Consider the following 19,902-nt stretch of genomic DNA (forward strand, 5'->3'; position numbering starts at 1 on the left):
TGGTGCCTACATGGGTGCTATCAATTGGACCATGCAATTTAAGAAAACCTGCTACCTGGCAAATGTGCTGCATCCTCTTGTGCTGTTGGAAAATGGGCAAAAGTGCTGCCCCGGCTTCAGAGAGTTGCTTAATGCATCTGTGAACTGATTTCTTACTGATCCCACTGACAAGAGGGTTGGTAACCAGACGACACAGATTTACAATAATTGGCAAAAGAACCAGAGGGCAAGTCCCACTCACCTATTACCCCTGTGCTCGTTGACCTACGCTGGCTCCTGGTCCGGCAATGCCTTGATTCCCATCCTGGTTTTCAAATCCCTCCATGGCTTAGTCCCTCCTTATCTTTGTAATCTCCTCCAACCCTCTGAGATCTCTGTGCTCCTCCAATTCTGGCCCTTGTGCATCCCCGATTTTTAGTCCCTCCACCATTGGTGGCCGTGCCTTCAGCTGCCTAGGCCTCAAACTCCGGAATTCCCTCCCCAAACCTCGCCACCTCTCTAGCTCACCCTCCTTGGATGTTCCTTTTTAAAACCTAATCCAAAACAGAAGGAAAAATCCCATTTCGCGAAAATCAACCTTTTGTAATATTGGCCTCCCAATGCCCATTTTAAACAGGTGCTCTGCAAATAGAAAGTAGTGCTATCCCAGACTGCATAGAATTCATTGTGGGGTCAATCTCAATATAGTTTCATAACATAATAATTATAATAACCCATAATAATTTATATAATCCTAGTGCCTGTAACACAGTCTCAGAAAATTAGAAAGCTTCCTCTCCAATGGAATTGGAAATGCAGTGACGAGCGTGTTCAGGCCTACCTGCCCAATTGCGAGCACTCAGGGCAAGAGGCTGTCCCTGAGCACGGCACTGGGGAATTGGCTCTTAAAAGCCCGGATAATGTTACCAACGATCAGCCTAAGAAATTTGAAAAGTACTCAAATGTTCTAGATATATTGGGCTCAATTTTCCCCAGTGATTTTTGCCCTTTTTTTGGAGCAGGCTGCTCTTTTTGGCCTAAGTTTCCCCAATCAATTTGCAACAGTGTAACTCAGTTAGTTACGATTTTTTTAGGGCAGTTTATTTTCAGCCAAACGGGGCATAACCGGCCACCTACGCCAATTCTGGCCATTTTTAGGCAAGTTTGGCCAGCTGAGAGTTACTCCAGTTCTGCTTAGGTCAGCTTATGTGGCCTCTCCAGAAAAACCTTCTGTAGAGTTAAGGAAATCGGCGCAGGTAAGGAAATCAGCGCAGGTAAGAAAATCGGCGCAGCAGATGCCCGGACACACTAAAAGTATTGAAAAATACATAGCAGCAACGAGAGAGAGCAAGAGAGAGAGAGAGAGAGAGAGAGAGAGAGAAAGAGAAAGAGAGTCCGGACCAGGAGAATGGGGACCTAGAATGGGACCGGACCGGCAAGCCCTTTGGTCGGGGTTGGAGGTAAGTTGCTGCTATATGTTTTTCAATTCTTTTAATGTGTTGCGAGCTGGCGGTATGCTTCACTTTGCAGCCTCAGCTCACATTGTGCCCCTGGTTACCTAATCTTTTTGGCGCAGATCAAGGCTCCACCCCCAAAACTAAAGGTCGGGTTAGGCCATGCCAAAATGAAGAAATCCAACGGGGAAACTTAAAATTTTTTTTTGTGTTCTTCGGCCCCCAAAAAATTGGGTGTAACTCTTCAAGTACGCCAAAAAAATGCTTTGGGGAAAATTGAGCCCAATAAAACAATGAGGCTGATTTCAGTATTGGGCAGTTGAAATTAGGGAACAATCATATCCGTGTAATCTTTCCCACACAAAGTCCCAGTCAAATCTGAGGCTGGCATCGAAAGGGGACGTGGAAAGATCCTGCTCAATTTCGTAGCTGGTGGGTGTGCTGGATGTCAAGTGCACAGCACGCTCAGAAAAACAGGCGTACCATATTGGTAGAGGTGAGCCTTTCGGACGGGAGGTCCTTCATTTGTCCCATTTCTGGGTGCATTTTTTAATCTGCTTTTCTTTTTATGGGCATGTGCACAGAGAGTGACAATCAGCTGTGACCTGAAATTTGGCTGCACTTCCTTACAGACATGCTGCAACGCTGACCCATGGAGATGGTTCCATAGAGTGACACAGAGTACAACTCACAAGCATCACTAAGAAACTGAAGACAAGAATCGGTCTCGCTATCTCATCATTTCAAAGTATAGGTTTGATGGCTAATTATACAGGCAGATGATGATGCTATTATACAGGCAACATTTCTACAGGTTGTGTCCTACCTTTGTCTTTCCAGACCCTGAAGGACCGACCAACATCAGTCCATGCCGGACAATTGTAGTTTCATACAACTGAATGCACTTGGTCACAAAGCCTGCACAAGGGGAGAAACCATAAATGATAGGCTGCATAGTTGGTAATGTAAAGTTCTCTGCAAATTTCAAGGCTGTAAATCCAAAAGGAGGCTTGAAATGGCAATATGTATGTAATTCTCTGACTTTCTCATTTGAGCTGGGAGCTTTGCCCACTGGAAGTGCACATTACAGATTTGGATTGTGCGCACGATTTTCAAACCACCTAAAACCAATGGTTGGAAAATCATTCACAGCATGCACCCAATTTTCTAACATGTGTTCCCATTGGGCAAGGCTCCCAGCTAGAAGCACAAAGTCGGAAAACTACCTCTCATGCCTCATTGACCTAGATGAAGCAACTCATTGTCATCGTCTCAATCTTCAAATACATTATACCTTACTGTTACTGATTTTAGTGAACAGCGCGTTACATGATCACAGGACTCAGTTCACTATTTTATGCCTCTATTTTAAATAATTTAATGTCTCCATTAAGTAGCCAATAAGGAAATGTCATACAAACACATTAAATGTTTGCAAATTAATATCACGAGTATGCATAGTTACTGGACTAGTAATCCAGAGGCCTGGACTAATGATCCAGAGACGTGAGTTCAAATCCCACCATGGCAGCTGGAGAATTTCAATTGAGTTAATTAAATAAATCGGGAATAAAAAGCTAGTATCAGTCATGAAACTATCGAATTGTCGTAAAAACCCATCTGGTTCACTAATGCCCTTTAGAGAAGGAAATCTGCCGTCCTTTCCTGGTCTGGTCTATATGTGACTCCAGACCCATAGCAATGTGGTAGACTCTTAACTGACCTCTGAAATGACCAAGCAAACTACTCAGTTGTACACAACCACTATGAAAAAGAATAATAATAAAACCAGGTGGACCACCCTTGGCACTGGCTTCAGACACGACAAGACATGACCAGCCCAGTTGACACTGCAATTTCCTCATCACAAACATCTGGGTACTTGTGCCAAAATTGGGGGAGCTGTCCCACAGACTAGTCAAGCAACAACCTGTCATAGTCATACTCACAGAATCATACCTTTCAGCCAATGTCCCAGACTCCTCCTTCACCATCCCTGGGTATGTCCTGCTCCACCGGCAGGACAGACCCACCCGAGGTGGCGACACAATGGTATACAGTCGGGAGGGAATGGCCCTGGGAGTCCTCAACATTCCTCAACCCCATGAAGTCTCATGACTTCAGGTCAAGCATGGGTAAGGAAACTTCCTGCCCTGATTACCACATACCGCTGATTACCACATACTGCCCTCCCTCAGCTGATGAATCAGTACTCCTCCATGTTGAAAATCACTTGGAAGAAGCACTGAGGGTATCAAGAGCACAGAATGTACTCTGGGTGGGGGACTTCAACGTCCATCACCAAGAGTGGCTCGGTAGCACCACCACTGACCGAGTCCTGAAGGACATTGCTGCCGGACTGGGCCTCCGGCAGGTGGTGGGAGAACCAACACGAGAGAAAAACCTACTTGACCTCGTTCTCACTAATCTACTTGCATCTGTCCATGACAGTATTGGTAGCAGTGACCATTGCACTGTCCTTGTGGAGACGAAGTCCCGTCTTCACACTGAGGACACCCTCCATCGTGTTGTGTAGCACTATCACCATGCTAAATGGGATAGATTCAGAATAGATCCAGCAGCTCAAAACCGTAAATCCATGAGGCGCTGTGGGCCATCCACAGCAGCAGAATTGTATTCCTCCACAATCTGTAACCTCATGGCCCAGCATATCCCACACTCTACCATTACCATCAAGCCAGGGGACCAACCTTGGTTCAATGAAGAGTGTAGAAGAGCATGTCAGGAGCAGCACCAGGTTAACCTAAAAATGAGGTGCCAACCAGGGTAAGCTGCAACATAGGACTACATGCATGCTAAACAGTGGAAGCAGCATGCAATGGACAGAGTTAAGTGATCCCACAATCAACGGATCAGATCAAAGCTCTGCAGTCCTGCCACATCTAGTTGTGAATGGTGATGGACAATTAAACAACTAACGGGAGGGGAGGAGGTTCCATGAAGATCCCCAAACTCAATGATGACGGAGCCCTGCACACGAGTGCAAAAGTCAAGGCTAAAGTGTCGAGTGGATGTCCAATCTCAGTCTCCTCCTGAGGGCCCCACCATCATAGAAGCCAGTCTTTAGCCAATTCAATTCACTCCATGTGATATCAAGAAGTGGCTGAGCGCACTGGATACAGCAAAGGCTATGGGCTCCGACAACATCCTGGCTGTCGTGCTGAAGACTTGTGCTCCAGAACTAGCCACACCTCACGCTAAGCTGTGCCAGTACAGCTTCAACACTGGCATCTACCCGACAATGTGGAAAACTGCCCAGGTACGTCCTGTCTACCCAAAGCAGGACAAATCCAATCCGGCCAATTACCACCCCATTAGTTTACTCTCAATCATCAGCAAAGTGCTGCTATCAAGTGGCACTTACTCACCAATAACCTGCTCACTGATGCTCAGTTTGGGTTCCGCCAGGATCACTTGGCTTCAGCCCTCATTACAGCCTTGGTCCAAACATGGACAAAAGAGCTGAATTCCAGTTGTGAGGTGAGAGTGACTGCCCTTGACATCAAGGCAGCATATGATAGGAACAGCCCCTCATGTCTCAGTAATGAGCTTCCAACTCCAAATGTGTCTCATGCAGGCATAGCCCAAGCTATGGAAGTAAGTCATGGAAATCATGGGGCAACCAAAACAAGCATGAACTTGGGTGAACCGGAGGCAAGGGTTCGTAAAATTGACCCCAAGACTTTTAATTATATGGCTAGATCTTTGTGTTTTTCTTTACATCAAGAAAATCATTGTATATTTCTGTGAATTTCCAGCATTCACATTTTTCCCCACTCACTAAAGGGCATTTCTTTTTTTGACATGAAAAGTAACTGACCATCAACATCTTTTAGAATTTTCTTAGTACATGTTTTGCGAATGGATTCCTCCAGAATGCCATAGTCAACAGGTTCTTCCTTGATCATAGGAAAGAGATCAGACACGATACCATTGAAGAGTTTGAGGTCATCTTGCAGGAACTTGGGCACATTCACATCGCAGATGGCTCTCAGAGATATCAGCTCCTGAAATACAACACAGCTTTTAGTTTAAAGAAACCAGGTTAAATTCGGCCGTACCTCAGCGTTTCCCATATTTCCGGGTTTCCTGGCTGCTAAAAGTTGTCCCTGCTCCCTTCCCAGCTGCACGTAAGTATCAGACCAAAACAAAGTTATTATTCACATTAGCATACAAGTGGAAGAATGCCACCCTTTTCTGGGAGTCAGCTCTTACAAGTGCCTAACCATTGTGGTAATTGCGACACTATTCTTTTCAGACATATTGGGGGGGGGGAAAATTGCAGTCAGAGGCTTCCTTCGGATGAACGCCTCCGACCCGGAAAAAATCTACGAAAGTACCTGGTGGTCCCGGAGGAACGTAGAGATTCCGGTCGGAGGCCTAGATTTGCTGTGCAGCACATGGAAAGATGCCTTTCAGGTACCTACGTTCAAGCTGGGGTCACGTGGGCCTGGACCACCAATCACTATGCAGTATTCTCATTGATAAAAATGAAAGCTGTTTGTATGGACTCCCATTATTATCAATGAGAATAACCCCCTAAAACACCGAAACACAGCATAATAAATAAATAAATCACCTCACATATTTAAAATTAGTTGAAATTAGATGTAATTAAATGTTTTAGAAAAAATATATATTTTTTGGAAATTTTTTTAATGTGCTTTAATAGTGTTAAAGATAAACTTACCTTAATGGATATGGTTTTAAAACATATAAAAATTAATGTTTAATTCTTACACTGGTAAAAGTAAGCTATGCGCCTGCTCTTGTCAGGTGTTAAAGTTTGAAGGAGATTCGCCGGGTATGAGTTGGGCAAATAGCCCAATCTCTCCCATGCGATGTCCTTCTCCCGGGGATGCGGAGGATCTGTCATGAGAAATCTTGACAGATCAGAAAAGCTGGTTCTCGGCACATGCACATCGCGCCCCACAAAACAGCTTTTGCGAGACCTCGCCGGGTCCGTGCGCATGTCAGATGGACCCGGCGAGGCCGGAATTTTCGGCCCATTGGCTTAGTATCTTTCTCCCAAGTGCCTGAGGACAGTCATTTTCCATTTCTATAAAGAAGAAAACGGGAAGGAGACTGAAGTTGTCAGGTCTCTGCTTATGTTGCTCCCGGATTTCCAGGGCTTCCATTAAGGCACGGGCCTGTGACTGTGTCTGTAATAGTTGCAGGCACACTTAGCCATGTAACGGGAACAGTAGTGGTGTTACTGGACTTGTAATCCAGAGGCCAGCACTAATGATCCTTTAATGATGAGACAAGAGTTCAAATCCCATCATGGTAGCTGGAGAATTCAATTTAATTTAATTAAATCTGGAATTAAAAAGCTAGTATCAGTATTGGTGACCATAACACTACTAGATTGTCATAAAAACCCATCTGGTTCACTTGGGAAGGAAATCTGCTGTCCTTACTTGGTCTGACTTCAGACCCACAGTAATGCGGCTGACTCTTAACTGCCCTCTGAAATGGCCTAGCAAGCCACTCAGTTGTCAAGAAGGTGGCTCACCATCACCTTCAAGGGCAATTAGGAATGGGCAATAAATGTTGGTCTTACAAGCGATGCGCACATCCCGTGAATGAATTAAAAAAATAATTGTCTTGAGGCGGAAGGGTCTTTCCCAGCCCCCTCCTCAATTATCGCTGCTCATGCAACACATACAACAGAGTAAATGGCCAACTCCCTCCATGCTACACTAAAGATTATGCAAAGCCTTGAACCCACCATTTTCTGACTCTGAGTGCAATATATGTTGAATATGACAACAGACAGACTTCTGAAGCCTGTAGCTATTCTTGGTCAGTGTCTACTTAATAGCCAAAGAAAGAGTAAGAGTACTATCATTGAACATTATTCTACATGAAACATATTCCCAGTTATCTATTTTCTCTGTTCAATATACAATTTTATTTTTCAATACACTTCCAGCTATCTATTATTCTTTGTATGCAATACATTCTGCTAAACTATTATTCTATATATGTAATGCACTCTGGTTACCTATTATCTCAAATGTTTCTGATCTGCAAGAGCTATCTGTTATCTACTTTCATACACGCTCTGTTATATTTAATATACTCCTTGCTAACTATTATCCTATATGCAATTCACTTTTTGCTAAATTCAATACAATTCTTATCTATTTCTTATTTTATATGCAATACTTTCCATTATATTCAATATACCCCTAGCTATCTGATAGTCTTTATACAGTATATTCCTAGCTAATTCAGTACACTCTGACAATCTATTATTCAACATGCAATACATTCTATCTATTATTCTATATATATATATACATATATATATAATACACTGGCTATCTATTATTCTATGTGTAATACACTCTAGCTATCTATTATTCTATGTATCACAGGCAGTCCCTCGAAATCGAGGAAGACTTGCTTCTACTTTAAAAGTGACTTCTCAGATGACTGCACAGTCCAATACGGGAATTACAGTCTCTGTCATAGGTGGGGCAGACAGTCGTTGAAGGAAGGGGTGGATGGGGAGTCTGGTTTGTCACGCTCTCCTTCCGCTGCCTGCGCTTATTTTCTGCATGCTCTCGGCGATGAGACTCGAGGTGCTCAGCGCCCTCCCGGATGCTCTTCCTTCCCTTAGGGCAGTCTTTGGCCAGGGATTCCCATGTGTCGGTGGGGATGTTACATTTTATCAAGGAGGCTTTGAGGGTGTCCTTGAAATTTCCTCTGCCCACCCGGGGATCACTTGCCGTGTAGGAGTTCCGAGTAGAGTGCTTTCTTTGGGAGTCTTGTGTCGGGCATGCAGACGATGTGGCCCGCCCAATGGATCTGGTCGAATGTGGTCAGTGCTTTGATGCTGGGGATGTTGACCTGATCGAGAACACTGACATTGATGCGTCTATTATTCTATGTATAATGCACTCTGGCTATCTAGTATTCAATATGTAATATATTCTGGCTATCTATTATTCCATGTATAATATATTTCTAGCTATTACGACTGACAAAGTATTTAATCATGCTGTGACCAGAGCTCTGCTCCAGTCATTCCTGTACCTCATCCATGTTGGGATTTTCTCTCTTCAGGTTCCCTGCTGCTGAGATCACAGTTTTTACAGCTCTCATTCCAAAATCATAATGATCCTGTAGTAAAGACACCAATGAATAATCAATGTATATCTTTGTTGATCAGTAAAGTTTTCACCACAGGCTGTGCATGATGAAAGAGGTATGTTACTGGTGCAGCATTTGCCATGACATTCTTTGAATACAAGAATTCCTCAAAAAAGTTATGCATTACCTTAATTTCATTCACAACTGAAGCATCTCTTTGATATAATTCCTACTGTAATCCCTGAAGTTAATGGACAGTGACACATAGAAATTGTATGGAGATGAATCAAACATTACAGGGACAAAAGCAAAATACTGCGGATGCTCGAAATCTGAAATCAAAATAAATAATCCTGGAAAATACTCAGCAGGTCAGGCAGCATCTGTGGAGAGAGGAACAGAGGTAATGTTCCACTCTGATGAAAGGTCATCGACCTGAAACGTTAATTCTATTTCTCGCTCCACATTTGCTGCCTGACCCGCTGAGTGTTTCCAGGATTTTCTGTTTTTATTTCAAACATTACAGGGTTTGCTCAATAAAATATGCTGCGAACCTCATGAATTGAAGAGTGCTTTAAACAGGAGCGATCTGCTGGGATGGTGGAAGGACACAAATTAAATTTCTCTCCACACTTAGTTGGTTAATGTGGGAAGGAGTCAAGTAGGAGATCAGAAGCGAATAATGCAGTTCTGGCTGTTCCTCGGCCTTTGTGGTTGGCTGACATCCCATTAAACCGACCTCGTGCAACATCGTGACATCAGCCATTTCATATTTTGTGGTGCTCTCGGCACAGAGAGCATGATGTGCTGGGAGAGCCACAGGAGTGAGGGGCCAGAATGTTGCATGTCAGCAGCTGATGAAGAGCCACTGGCTGCTCCTTTAGTGCCGGCAACTTTGTTTTAAATGCAGCGGATGTGCATGTGTGTCTGGTTACTCAATACTTGTTCAGAAAAACCTTAAACAAGAACTTTTCTTCAGGTAATTCAACATATTTTCTGACTAGGTCCAGTGAGAGAGGCTTGAAGACATGCTTAGTGATTGAACTGTAAAGGTGATAGTGCTCCTTTTAAACTACTAAGGTACCTGTGAACTGAGTTGCTCAGAGGATAGTTTGAAAGTTGTGGTGATTTTCTTTGCAAGGGCTTTGGCATTGCTGAACCCAAAGGAATACAGAGAAATCTCAGCGATCATGGCATAGTCAGGGACCATCATGGCCACAGGCCTAAACAAAGCCTAAACAACAGGAAACACGTTACTGTCCAACAAAACATTGGACACACTCGAATGGCAGAGCAAAAACATTGGAATACAAAGTTAATTCTGTCAGCAAACTGGTGATTTTGAATGATTAGAAATGTGTTGGTCTTGAAAACTAATTCCAATTAACATTTTGGCCCCAATATTTACGTGGAGCGGGGGAGTGCAGTTGTGGAGGGATGAAACCTGGAAATGTCAAGGATGCGGAGGTTCTGCCGATAGTAGGATCTCATTATCATTTTCTTCTGTTTCCCGCCCGATTGACAGGCTGGACAGCTGCCAGGAGGGAGAGCCTGTGGCAGGAGGTCGCAACTAGGTATCATTGGGGACGGAGCCCACCAATCGGGAGGGAGAGATTGAGGCTCGAGATCGGGGCTGTTGAGTCCTTAACTCTTAAACATAATCACACGAGGCACGGAGTGCAGACACAGTCACTCTGTGGCCTTCATCTTTATTACCTGGACCAAGGAGTCCTGGCCCTGCGAGGGACCTCCCCTTATAAACCTGAATCTCCAGGTAAGGAGTGTCTCCCACAAGTACACCCTCTGTGGTCAAGGTGTGCATTTCTAGTAAGTATGTACAGTATGTAGTGGTTACATGAGGGTTACAATTGTATAAGGGTTACAGTAGTATGCTGGTTACATACATGACATCACCTCCCCCCTCACGTCTTTTTGACTCAAAGGTTAAGTCTATCAGGTGGTCGACACTCTCTCGTGGAGCGCCGCAGTTGAGGCCCTGGTGGCTGAGCCTTGGCATGCATTTCTGTCACCTGAGGTGATTCCGGCCTGTCCGGGCTGGCCGCAGGGACTGTGCATGCTGGTGATTGTCCTTGTTGCTCGTCCACTGGCAGTGGTGTGGTTGACATCTCATGCTCTTCTTCATGTTCATCTGTGTCTATGCTGAATCTTTTCTTTACTTGGTCCAAGTGTTTGCGGCATATCTGCCCATTATTGAGTCTGACCACTATGATCCTGTTTCCCTCTTTACCAATTACGGTGCCCTCTAGCCACTTAGGTCCCAATGCACGGTTAAGTACAAATACTGGATCATCCATTTCTATACACCTCTCCCTTGAGTTATGATTGTGGCACTCAGTTTGGGACTGGCGCTTGCCCTCAACAATGTCTGCCAGGGTTGGGTGGATGAGGGACAGCCGCGTTTTGAGCGTACGTTTCATGAGGAGTTCCGCGGAACTCCCGTGAGTGAGTGCGGCCGGCACCTGTAGGCCAGCAGGAGGCACGATAGGCGGTACTGCAGAAAAGGTCCTTGGATGCGGAGCATGCCTTGCTTTATGACTTGGACCGCACGTTCCGCCTGGCAATTGGAAGCCAGCTTGAACGGCGCCGTCCGGACATGTTTGATGCCATTACCCGACATAAACTCCTGGAATTCATGGCTGGTGAAACACTGGCTATTGTCGCTGACCAGAATGTCCGGTAAGCCGTGGGTCGCGAAAACCGTGCGCAGGCTCTCCACGGTGATGGATGTCATGCACGAGTTTAATATGATGCACTCAGTCCATTTCGAGTATGCATCGACAATTATCAAGAACATTTTTCCCATGAACGGGACCGCATAGCCCACGTGAATGCGTGACCAAGGCTTGGTGGGCCAGGGCCACGGGCTGAGCGGGGCCTCCCTGGGGGCATTGCCCAGCTGGGCACACGTCGTGCACCTGCGAACCCAGTGTTCCAGGTCTGAGTCAATCCCCGGCCACCATACATGTGACCGGGCAATTGCCTTCATTAACACAATTCCAGGGTGCTCGCTGTGGAGTTCCCTGATGAATGCTTCCCTCCCCTTCTGGGGCATGACTACTCGTCTGCCCCATAGCAGGCAGTCGACTTGGATGGAGTGCTCATCCATCCGTCTCTGAAACGGTATGACCTCCTCAGGGCACGCCCCGTGCGTGGGCGCCCAATACCCCATCAGGACACATTTCTTTATCATGGATATGAGGGGGTCCCTGTTGGTCCAGAATTTGATCTGGCAGGCTGTGATGGGGGAGCCTGCGGTGTCAAAAGCCTCAACGGCCATGACCATTTCAGCGCTTTGCTCCGCCGCCCCCTCGGTGGTGGCCAGTGGGAGCCTGCTGAGCGTGTCAGCGCAGTTTTCGGTGCCTGGCCGGTGCCGTATGGTGTAGTCATACGCAGCCAGTGTGAGAGCCCATCGCTGTATGCGAGCATTTGCATTGACAGCCTTGCTGTCGGACAACAGAGAAGTTAATGGCTTGTGGTCCGTTTCTAATTCGAACGGTCTGCCGAAAAGATATTGGTGCATTTTTTTCACACCATAAACGCAAGCGAGTGCTTCCTTTTCGACCATGCCGTACCCACGCTCTGCCTGGGAGAGCGACCTGGAGGCATAAGCCACCGGTTGGAGTTGTCCGTCTCCATTAACCTGCTGCAACACACACCCAACCCTGTATGATGATGCATCGCATGTTAAAACTAGTTTTTTACAGGGGTCATACAACGTTAACAGTTTGTTAGAACAAAGCAGGTTCCGCGCCCTGTTGAAAGCCCGTTCTTGACAGTCCCCCCAAAACCATTCACAACCCAGGAGCACGTGTAACGGCTCTAACAATGTGCTTAAGTTCGGCAGGAAGTTCCCGAAATAGTTCAAAAGTCCCACAGTGATCACAACTCCGATGTGTTGCCGGGCAGGGGTGCATGATGGATCACCTCCGTTTTGGATTCGGTAGGCCGGATCCCGTCTGTGGCAACCCTCCTGCCCAAAAACTCGACCTTTGGGGCCAAAAACACACACTTGGCCTTCTTCAGCCGCAGGCCTACCCGGTCCAGTCGGCGTAGCACCTCCTCCAGGTTGTGGAGGTGTTCCTCGGTGTCTCGACCCGTTATTAGGATGTTGTCCTGGAATATGATTGTGCCGGGAATGGATTTCAGCAAGCTTTCCATGTTTCTCTGAAAGATGGCGGCCGCCAAAAGGACACCTTTGTGCGCGTGATTGTGGTCAGAAGCTTAGATTCTTCAGCCAGTTCCTGAGTCATGTAGGCCGAAGTGAGGTCCAATTTAGTGAACAGCTTGCCACCTGCCAATGTAGCAAAAAGGTCCTTCACCCTCGGGAGCGGGTATTGGTCCTGCAGGGACACCCGGTTGATGGTGGCTTTGTAGTCACCGCAGATCCTAACTGAGCCGTCCGCTTTAAGGACAGGAACAATGGGACTTGCCCAGTCACTGAATTCAACGGGCGAAATTATGCCCTCTCTGAGCAGCCTGTCCAGTTCACTCTCAATTTTCTCACGCATCACATACGGCACCGCTCTGGCTTTGTGGTGCACTGGTCTGGCGTCTGGGGTGATGCGTATAACTACTTTTGTGCCCTTGAATGTTCCGACACCAAGTTGAAACAGTGACCCGAATTTTTGTAGTACCTGTGAGCATGAGCTTCGCTCCACAGATGAAATGGCGTGCACATCCCCCCATTTCCAGTTCATCTCGGCTAGCCAGCTCCTTCCCAAAAGCGCGGGGCCATTTCCTGGAACGATTCAGAGTGGCAGCCGGTTCTGTGACCCATTGTGTGTTACCACCAAGTTTGCACTGCCTAGCACTGGAATGATCTCTTGGGTGTACATCCGTAGCTGCGTATTAATTCGTTCCAGTTTGGGCCTGCTAGCTCTGTGTGGCCATAGTTTCTCAAATTGTTGTGCACTCATGAGGGACTGGCTAGCTCCCGTGTCCAGCTCCATGTGCACCGGGATGCCATTCAATAAAACTTTCATCATCATGGGTGGCGTTTTGGTGTATGAGCTGTGGACATCAGCCACATGAACCCGCTGAACTTCAGCATCCATGGCTTTACCCCAGGCATTGTCCTGCACTGCAAGCCCCTTGCCTGATTCCTCTGGCTCATAGATTAGCCTCGCTACCGGCTATTTGCAAACCCTAGCCAAATGTCCTTTGACATTACAATTCCTACAGACGAACTGCTGAAATTTGCAGCTTTTCGCATAGTGTCTGCCCCCACATCTCCAGCATTGGCTGAGATCGTTGTTCACAAAAGGACTGTTAGCAGGCATTCCTCTCTGACTGTTCCCTTGGTTGTTTCTAAACACTCTGATGGTGGGTGTTAATGGTCCCCTTGATTGCGTGAATTGCCGCTCCCCTCTCCATTGTCCCTGTCGGGGGCCCACCTTAGAGTCGGTTTCAGCTTGGGCAGTTACAAAATGTCTTTGTCTGACTGCTGCAGTTTCAAAATGCCTTTGCCTGACTGCGAGATCTTGAGCCGTGTTTATCACGTTAATTCCTTGGTCTGTCACCACGTTGGACCCAGGACTACTCGCGTAAATTAGCTTGGCCTCTTCTTCCCCTGCTATGAAAGTTTGAGCTATCAATGCTGCCCCTTCTAGAGTTAAGTCCCTGGTCTCTATGAGCTTCCTGAAGATCCCAGCATGGCTAATGCCCTCAATGAAAAAATCCCTTAACATCTCTCCCCTGCAGGCGTCTGAGAACTTACAGAGGCTGGCCAAGCGCCGCAAGTCTGCCACGAAGTCCGAGATGTTTTGCCCTTCCCGACGTCGGTGTGTGTAGAACCGGTGCCGGGCCATGTGTATGCTGCTTGCCGGTTTTAAGTGTTCGCAGATCAGCTGGCTGAGCTCTTCAAAAGACTTGTCGGCCGGTTTGTGGGGTGCGAGCAGGTCCTTCATCAGCGCATACGTTTTTGTCCCACAGCTTGTTAGTAGATGCGCCCTCCGCTTGTCAGCCGCATCCTCTTCCAGCCAGTCCTTCGTGACAAAGGTCTGCTGAAGTCTCTCCACAAAATCATCCCAGTCTTCACCCACACAGTAACATTCCTCTGAACTATCGGTGGCCATCCTCTGGGTTCAGTGATTCCCATTTCCCGTCGCCAGGTGTTGAGTCCTTAACTCTTAAACATAATCACACGAGGCATGTACTGCAGACACAGTCACTCTGTGACCTTTATTGCCTGGACCAAGGAGTCCTGGCCCTGCGAGGGACCTCCCCTTATATACCTGAATCTCCAGGTAAGGAGTGTCTCCCACAAGTACACCCCCTGTGGTCAAGGTGTGCATTTCTAGTAAAGTATGTACAGTATGTAGTGGTTACATGAGGGTTACAATTGTATAAGGGTTACAGTAGTATGCTGGTTACATACATGACAGGGGCTTGGTGGGGGAGGGGAGAGGTTCATGGAGGGTACCGGGCTCGAGATCGGGGCTTGGTGGGGGAGGGGAGAGCTTCATGGAGGCCATCAGGCTCGAAATCGGGGCTTGGTGGGGGAGGGGAGAGGTTCATGGAGGGCACCAGGCTCGAGATCAGGGCTTGGAGGAAGGGGCGCTGTGGCTTGGGGCGCAGATCTTGTCAGCAAGGAGAGGCAGAAGGGAGGTCAAAGCCTTCTTTGAGGGGCCGGAGGGAGCACTCCTGCACCCTCTGGCCTATAAGGAGTGCTCTAAAAAGCACTAACCCACTGGAGCCAGCAGCTCATGCTTCCATTTCGTTGCTGGGTTTCCCGAGTACTGTGGAAATGTGTGGAATCATGATTAGACCACACTTGGAATACTGTCTGTTGTTTTGGTTTTCAAACTACAAAAGGGATATTGAAGTACTGGAGAAAGTGCAGAAAAGATTTACAAGGATGTTACCAGAATTGAGAGGATGCAACTATCAGGAAAGATTAACCAGGCTGGGGCCCTTTTCTCTGGAAAAGAGAAGACTAAGGGGAGACCTGATAGAGGTCTTTAAAATTATGAAAGGGTTCAATATTGTGGATGTGGAGAATTTGTTTCCACTTGTGGGTGAGTCCAGAACAAGGGGCATAAATATAAGATAGCCACTAACAGAACACATAAATAATTTAGTCAGAATTTCTTTATACAGAGAGTGGTGAAAATGTGGAACTCACTTTCACATGGAGTGGTTGAAGCAGGTAGGATTGATATAATATATAAAGGATGGTTTAACGCCTACAGAAGGGAGACGGTTTTAGAGGGATATGGGGCAGGTTAGAAAAGATAATTCGAGTGGGAGGAGGCTTGTGTGGAGTATAAACATCGGCATAGACCAGTTGAGCCGAATGGCCTGAATCGCTGATATAGAGTAAATGGGGCCAAAATTGGTCCCCTGCCGCCAAGTTTTCTGGGCGGTCTCCCCTCTGAGCGAGTTTGGTGGAGGCCTCCCGCCGGCAGGGAGGGAAGACCGCTGGGGACTGGCCGCTGACGTCCGCTGGCGTGCAACTTGTGTAAGTGTCCTCTCGCCTACCGAGCTGCCAGTTTGGTCCGGGCGGGAGTCCGTTGCAGTAGGGGAAAAGACCGCCGTGTGGAGGCAGGTCGAATCTCAACTGTAAGTATGAAGACCTGCAAAAAAGGTCAGTAAACTTCTTTTATTTATTTTTATTGCAGCGATTCAAGTGGGTGGAGTCCCCTGAAGGATTTCTAGTGTTTTTTATTTTTTGAAATGTTTTTATTTAATCAGTTCCCCCTCCCTGGGCCTAACTCAATCCTCGGCGGCACTTTGCCGAGGATTGCATTCGCCGCCGAGAATGGCAACTACCGCCCACTGCCGCTCAGATTCAGGGCGTAAGTCACATTTTTGCCGCTGGGCGGTCCCAGGATTTTTTCATGAAAATTCCGCCCAAAGTACTGTCAGGATTTCAGCAGTCCTTTGGGTGGCACTTGGGCAGAACTTAGCTTCCACTAAGTTCGGGGCCCATGTAATTATAGATCATCTAGACTATTCCATGTAATTATACATCATCTGCAGCATTCATTTCTTTCTAAAAACATTTTAACAGAAATAAAAAGAAAGACTTGCATTTATATATTGCCTTTCACAACCACCGGATGTCCAAAAGCGCTTTACAGCAATGAAGTACTTTTGGAGTGTAGCCACTGCCGTAATGTAGGAAACACGGCAGCCAATTTGCGCATAGCAAGCTCCCACAAACAGGATAAGGTCACGATAATCTGTTTTAGTGATGCTGAGTGAGGGGTAAATATTGGCTAGTACACCAGGGATAACACCCCTGCTCTTCTTCGAAATAGTGACACGGGATCTTTTATGTCCGCCTGATAGAGCAGACGAGGCTCGGTTAAATGTCTCATCCGAAAGGCAGCACCTCCGACAGTGCAGCGATCCCTCAGTACTGGAGTGTCACCCTAGATTTTTGTACTCAAATCTCTGGAATGGGACTTGAACCCACAACCTACCTTGAGCCACAGCTGACACTTAACAGATTTCTATTCAATGTTTGCCAGACAGAAGAATTGACTCCTTTAATCATCCCATGCTACCTGAGCCAGTTCATAGAAACATAGAAAATAGGTACAGGAGTAGGCCGTTCGGCCCTTCGTGCCTGCACCACCATTCAATAAGATCATGGCTGATCATTCACTTCAGTACCCCTTTCGTGCTTTCTCTCCATTACCCTTGATCCCTTTAACAGTCAAGGCCATATCTAACTCCCTCTTGAATATATCTAACGAACTGGCATCAACAACTCTCTGCGGTAGAGAATTCCACAGGTTAACAACTCTCTGAGTGAAGAAGTTTCTCCTCATCTCAGTCCTAAATGGTTTACCCCGTATCCTTCGACTGTGACCCCTGGTTCTGGGCTTCCCCAACATCGGGAACATTCTTCCTGCATCTAACCTGTCCAGTCCCGTCAAACTTTTATATGTTTCTATGAGATCCCCTCTCATTCTTCTAAACTCCAGTGAATACAGGCCCAGTCGATCAGTCTCTCCTCATATGTCAGTCCTGCCAACCCGGGAATCAGTCTGGTGAACTTTTGCTGCACTCCCTCAATAGCAAGAATGTCCTTCCTCAGGTTAGGAGACCATCACTGAACACAATATTCCAGGTCTCACCAAGGCCCAGTACAATTGCATTAAGACCTCCCTGCTCCTATACTCAAATCCCCTAGCTATGAAGGCCAACATGCCATTTGCCTTCTTCACTGCCTGCTATACCTGCATGCCAACTTTCAATAACTGATGTACCATGACACCCAGGTCTCGTTGCACCTCCCTTTTTCCTTATCTTCCGAATCAGATAATATTCTGCCTTCTTGTTTTTGCCACCAAAGTGGATAACCTCACATGTATCCACATTATACTGCATCTGCCATGCATTTGCCCACTCACCTAACCTGTCCAAGTCACCCTGCAGCCTCTTAGCATCCTCCTCACAGCTCACACCGCCATCCAGCTTAGTGTCATCTGCAAGCTTGGAGATATTACACTCAATTCCTTCATCTAAATCATTGATGTATATTGTAAATAGCTAGGGTCTCAGCACTGAGCTCTGCGGCACCCCACTAGTCACTGCCTGCCATTTTGAGAAGGATCCATTTATCCCTACTCTCTGCTTCCTGTCTGCCAACCAGTTCTCTATCCACGTCAATACATTACCCCCAATACCATGTGCTTTAATTTTGCACACCAATCTCTTGTGTGGGACCTTGTCAAAAGCCTTTTGAAAGTCCAAATACACCACATCCACTGGTTCTCCCTTGTCCACTCTACTAGTTACATCCTCAAAAAATTCTCGAAGATTTGTCAAGCATGATTTCCCTTTCATAAATCCATGCTGACTTGGACTGATCCTGTCACTGCTTTCCAAATCCACTTCTATTTCATCTTTAATAATTGATTCCAACATTTTCCCCACGACTGATGTCAGGCTAACCGGTCTATAATTTCCCGTTTTCTCTTTCCCTCCTTTTTTAAAAAGTGGTGTTATATTAGCTACCCTCCAGTCCATAGGAACTGATCCAGATCAGTTTAGTAATGGAAACACTAAAGTTCATTGGAAATGAACAGAAATCAATTGCGATTAATTCTCCAGTGAGATTGTCCACTTACTATTCCTCAGTGTCTGTGCTTTATTGCATTATTATATCAGATTGAGCTGGTTATAATAGATTTCAACCCATTGTATTAGACATATTAATGTCCTTTATAAATAACAAATGTTGAATTTGAACACCCTAAAGTACTGGTAAACGGATGATAAATATTATTCAAAAGAGTATAGCCGAGAAATTATGGATGGTTATGTTGTGATGAATGTTTAGCATGCTAGCATGACATTCTTCTGCTATTTTAATATTGGCATAACCCACTTATTTTAAAGGAGCTAATATTCTACTGAAGTAGTAGACAAAGACATTTCATACAATATGCATCAAGCATTACATAAGAACCATAAGAAATAGGAGCAGAAGTAGGCCATTTTGCCCCTTGAGCCTGCTCCGCCATTCAATAAGATCATGGCTGATCTGATCTTAGTCCCAACTCCACTTCCATGCCCGTTCCCCATAACCTTTGACTCCCTTATCATTTAAAAATTTGTCTATCGCCACCTTAAATATATTCAATGGCCCAGTCTCCACAGCTTTCTGGGGTAGAGAATTCCAAAGATTGCCGACCATATGAGAGAAGAAATTCCTCCTCATTATTGTTTTTAAATGAGCAACCCTTTAGTCTGAAATTATGCCCCCTAGTTCTTGATTCTGCCACGAGGGGAAACATCCCTGTCAAACTCCCTCAGAATCTTATATGTTTCAATAAGATCATCTCCCATTTTTCTGAACTCCAATGAGTATAGGCCCAACCTGCTCAACCCTTCTTCATCTCAGGGATCAACCTAGTGAACATTCTCTAAACTGCCTCCAATGCAAGTTAAATAAGGAGATCAAAACTGTAAAACTGTATGCAGTACTCACCATGTGGCCTCACCAATGCCCTGTACAGTTGTAGCAGGACTTCCTTACTTTTATAATCCATCCCCCTTGCAATAAAGGCCAACATTCCATTGGCCTTCCTAATTGCTTGCTGTACCTGCATGCTAAGTTTTTGTGTTTCATGTGCAAAGGGCCCTAGTTTGGTGAAACCTAAGTTCCTCCCAAAGGACCCCTAAGATCCTGCTGGTACTTTGGGTGGAAGTTTCATGAAAAAATGTGGGAAAGACTGCCCGGCGGCAAAAATGGACCTTGCATGCCGATTCAGAGCAGTAGCGGGCGGTAGCCCCCATTCTGGGCGGCAAATGTGATCCTCGGCAAAGTACCGCCGAGGATAGAGTTGGGCCCAGGGAGGGGGGAACTGAT

General features: G+C 46.2%; 1 protein-coding gene across 8 annotated transcripts in view; it reads right to left on the minus strand.

Moving 5' to 3' along the window:
* The window catches only part of dnah1 (dynein, axonemal, heavy chain 1), a 668,552-nt gene that overhangs the window by 289,875 nt on the left and 358,775 nt on the right, over positions 1 to 19,902 (minus strand). For all 8 annotated transcript variants that reach the window (XR_011596078.1, XM_070895813.1, XM_070895814.1 and 5 more), the window contains 4 exons: positions 9,640 to 9,789; positions 8,499 to 8,585; positions 5,275 to 5,461; positions 2,260 to 2,351 (listed from right to left, as the gene is read on the minus strand). Coding sequence is in view for 7 of the 8 variants with exons in the window: in XM_070895813.1 (XP_070751914.1) it covers positions 2,260 to 2,351; positions 5,275 to 5,461; positions 8,499 to 8,585; positions 9,640 to 9,789 (516 nt within the window). In the remaining variant the exon portion in view is untranslated. The remainder of the gene's footprint in view (positions 1 to 2,259; positions 2,352 to 5,274; positions 5,462 to 8,498; positions 8,586 to 9,639; positions 9,790 to 19,902) is intronic.

This window comes from Pristiophorus japonicus, chromosome 12 (assembly GCF_044704955.1).
Source record: "Pristiophorus japonicus isolate sPriJap1 chromosome 12, sPriJap1.hap1, whole genome shotgun sequence".
Lineage (NCBI taxonomy): Eukaryota > Metazoa > Chordata > Chondrichthyes > Pristiophoridae > Pristiophorus > Pristiophorus japonicus.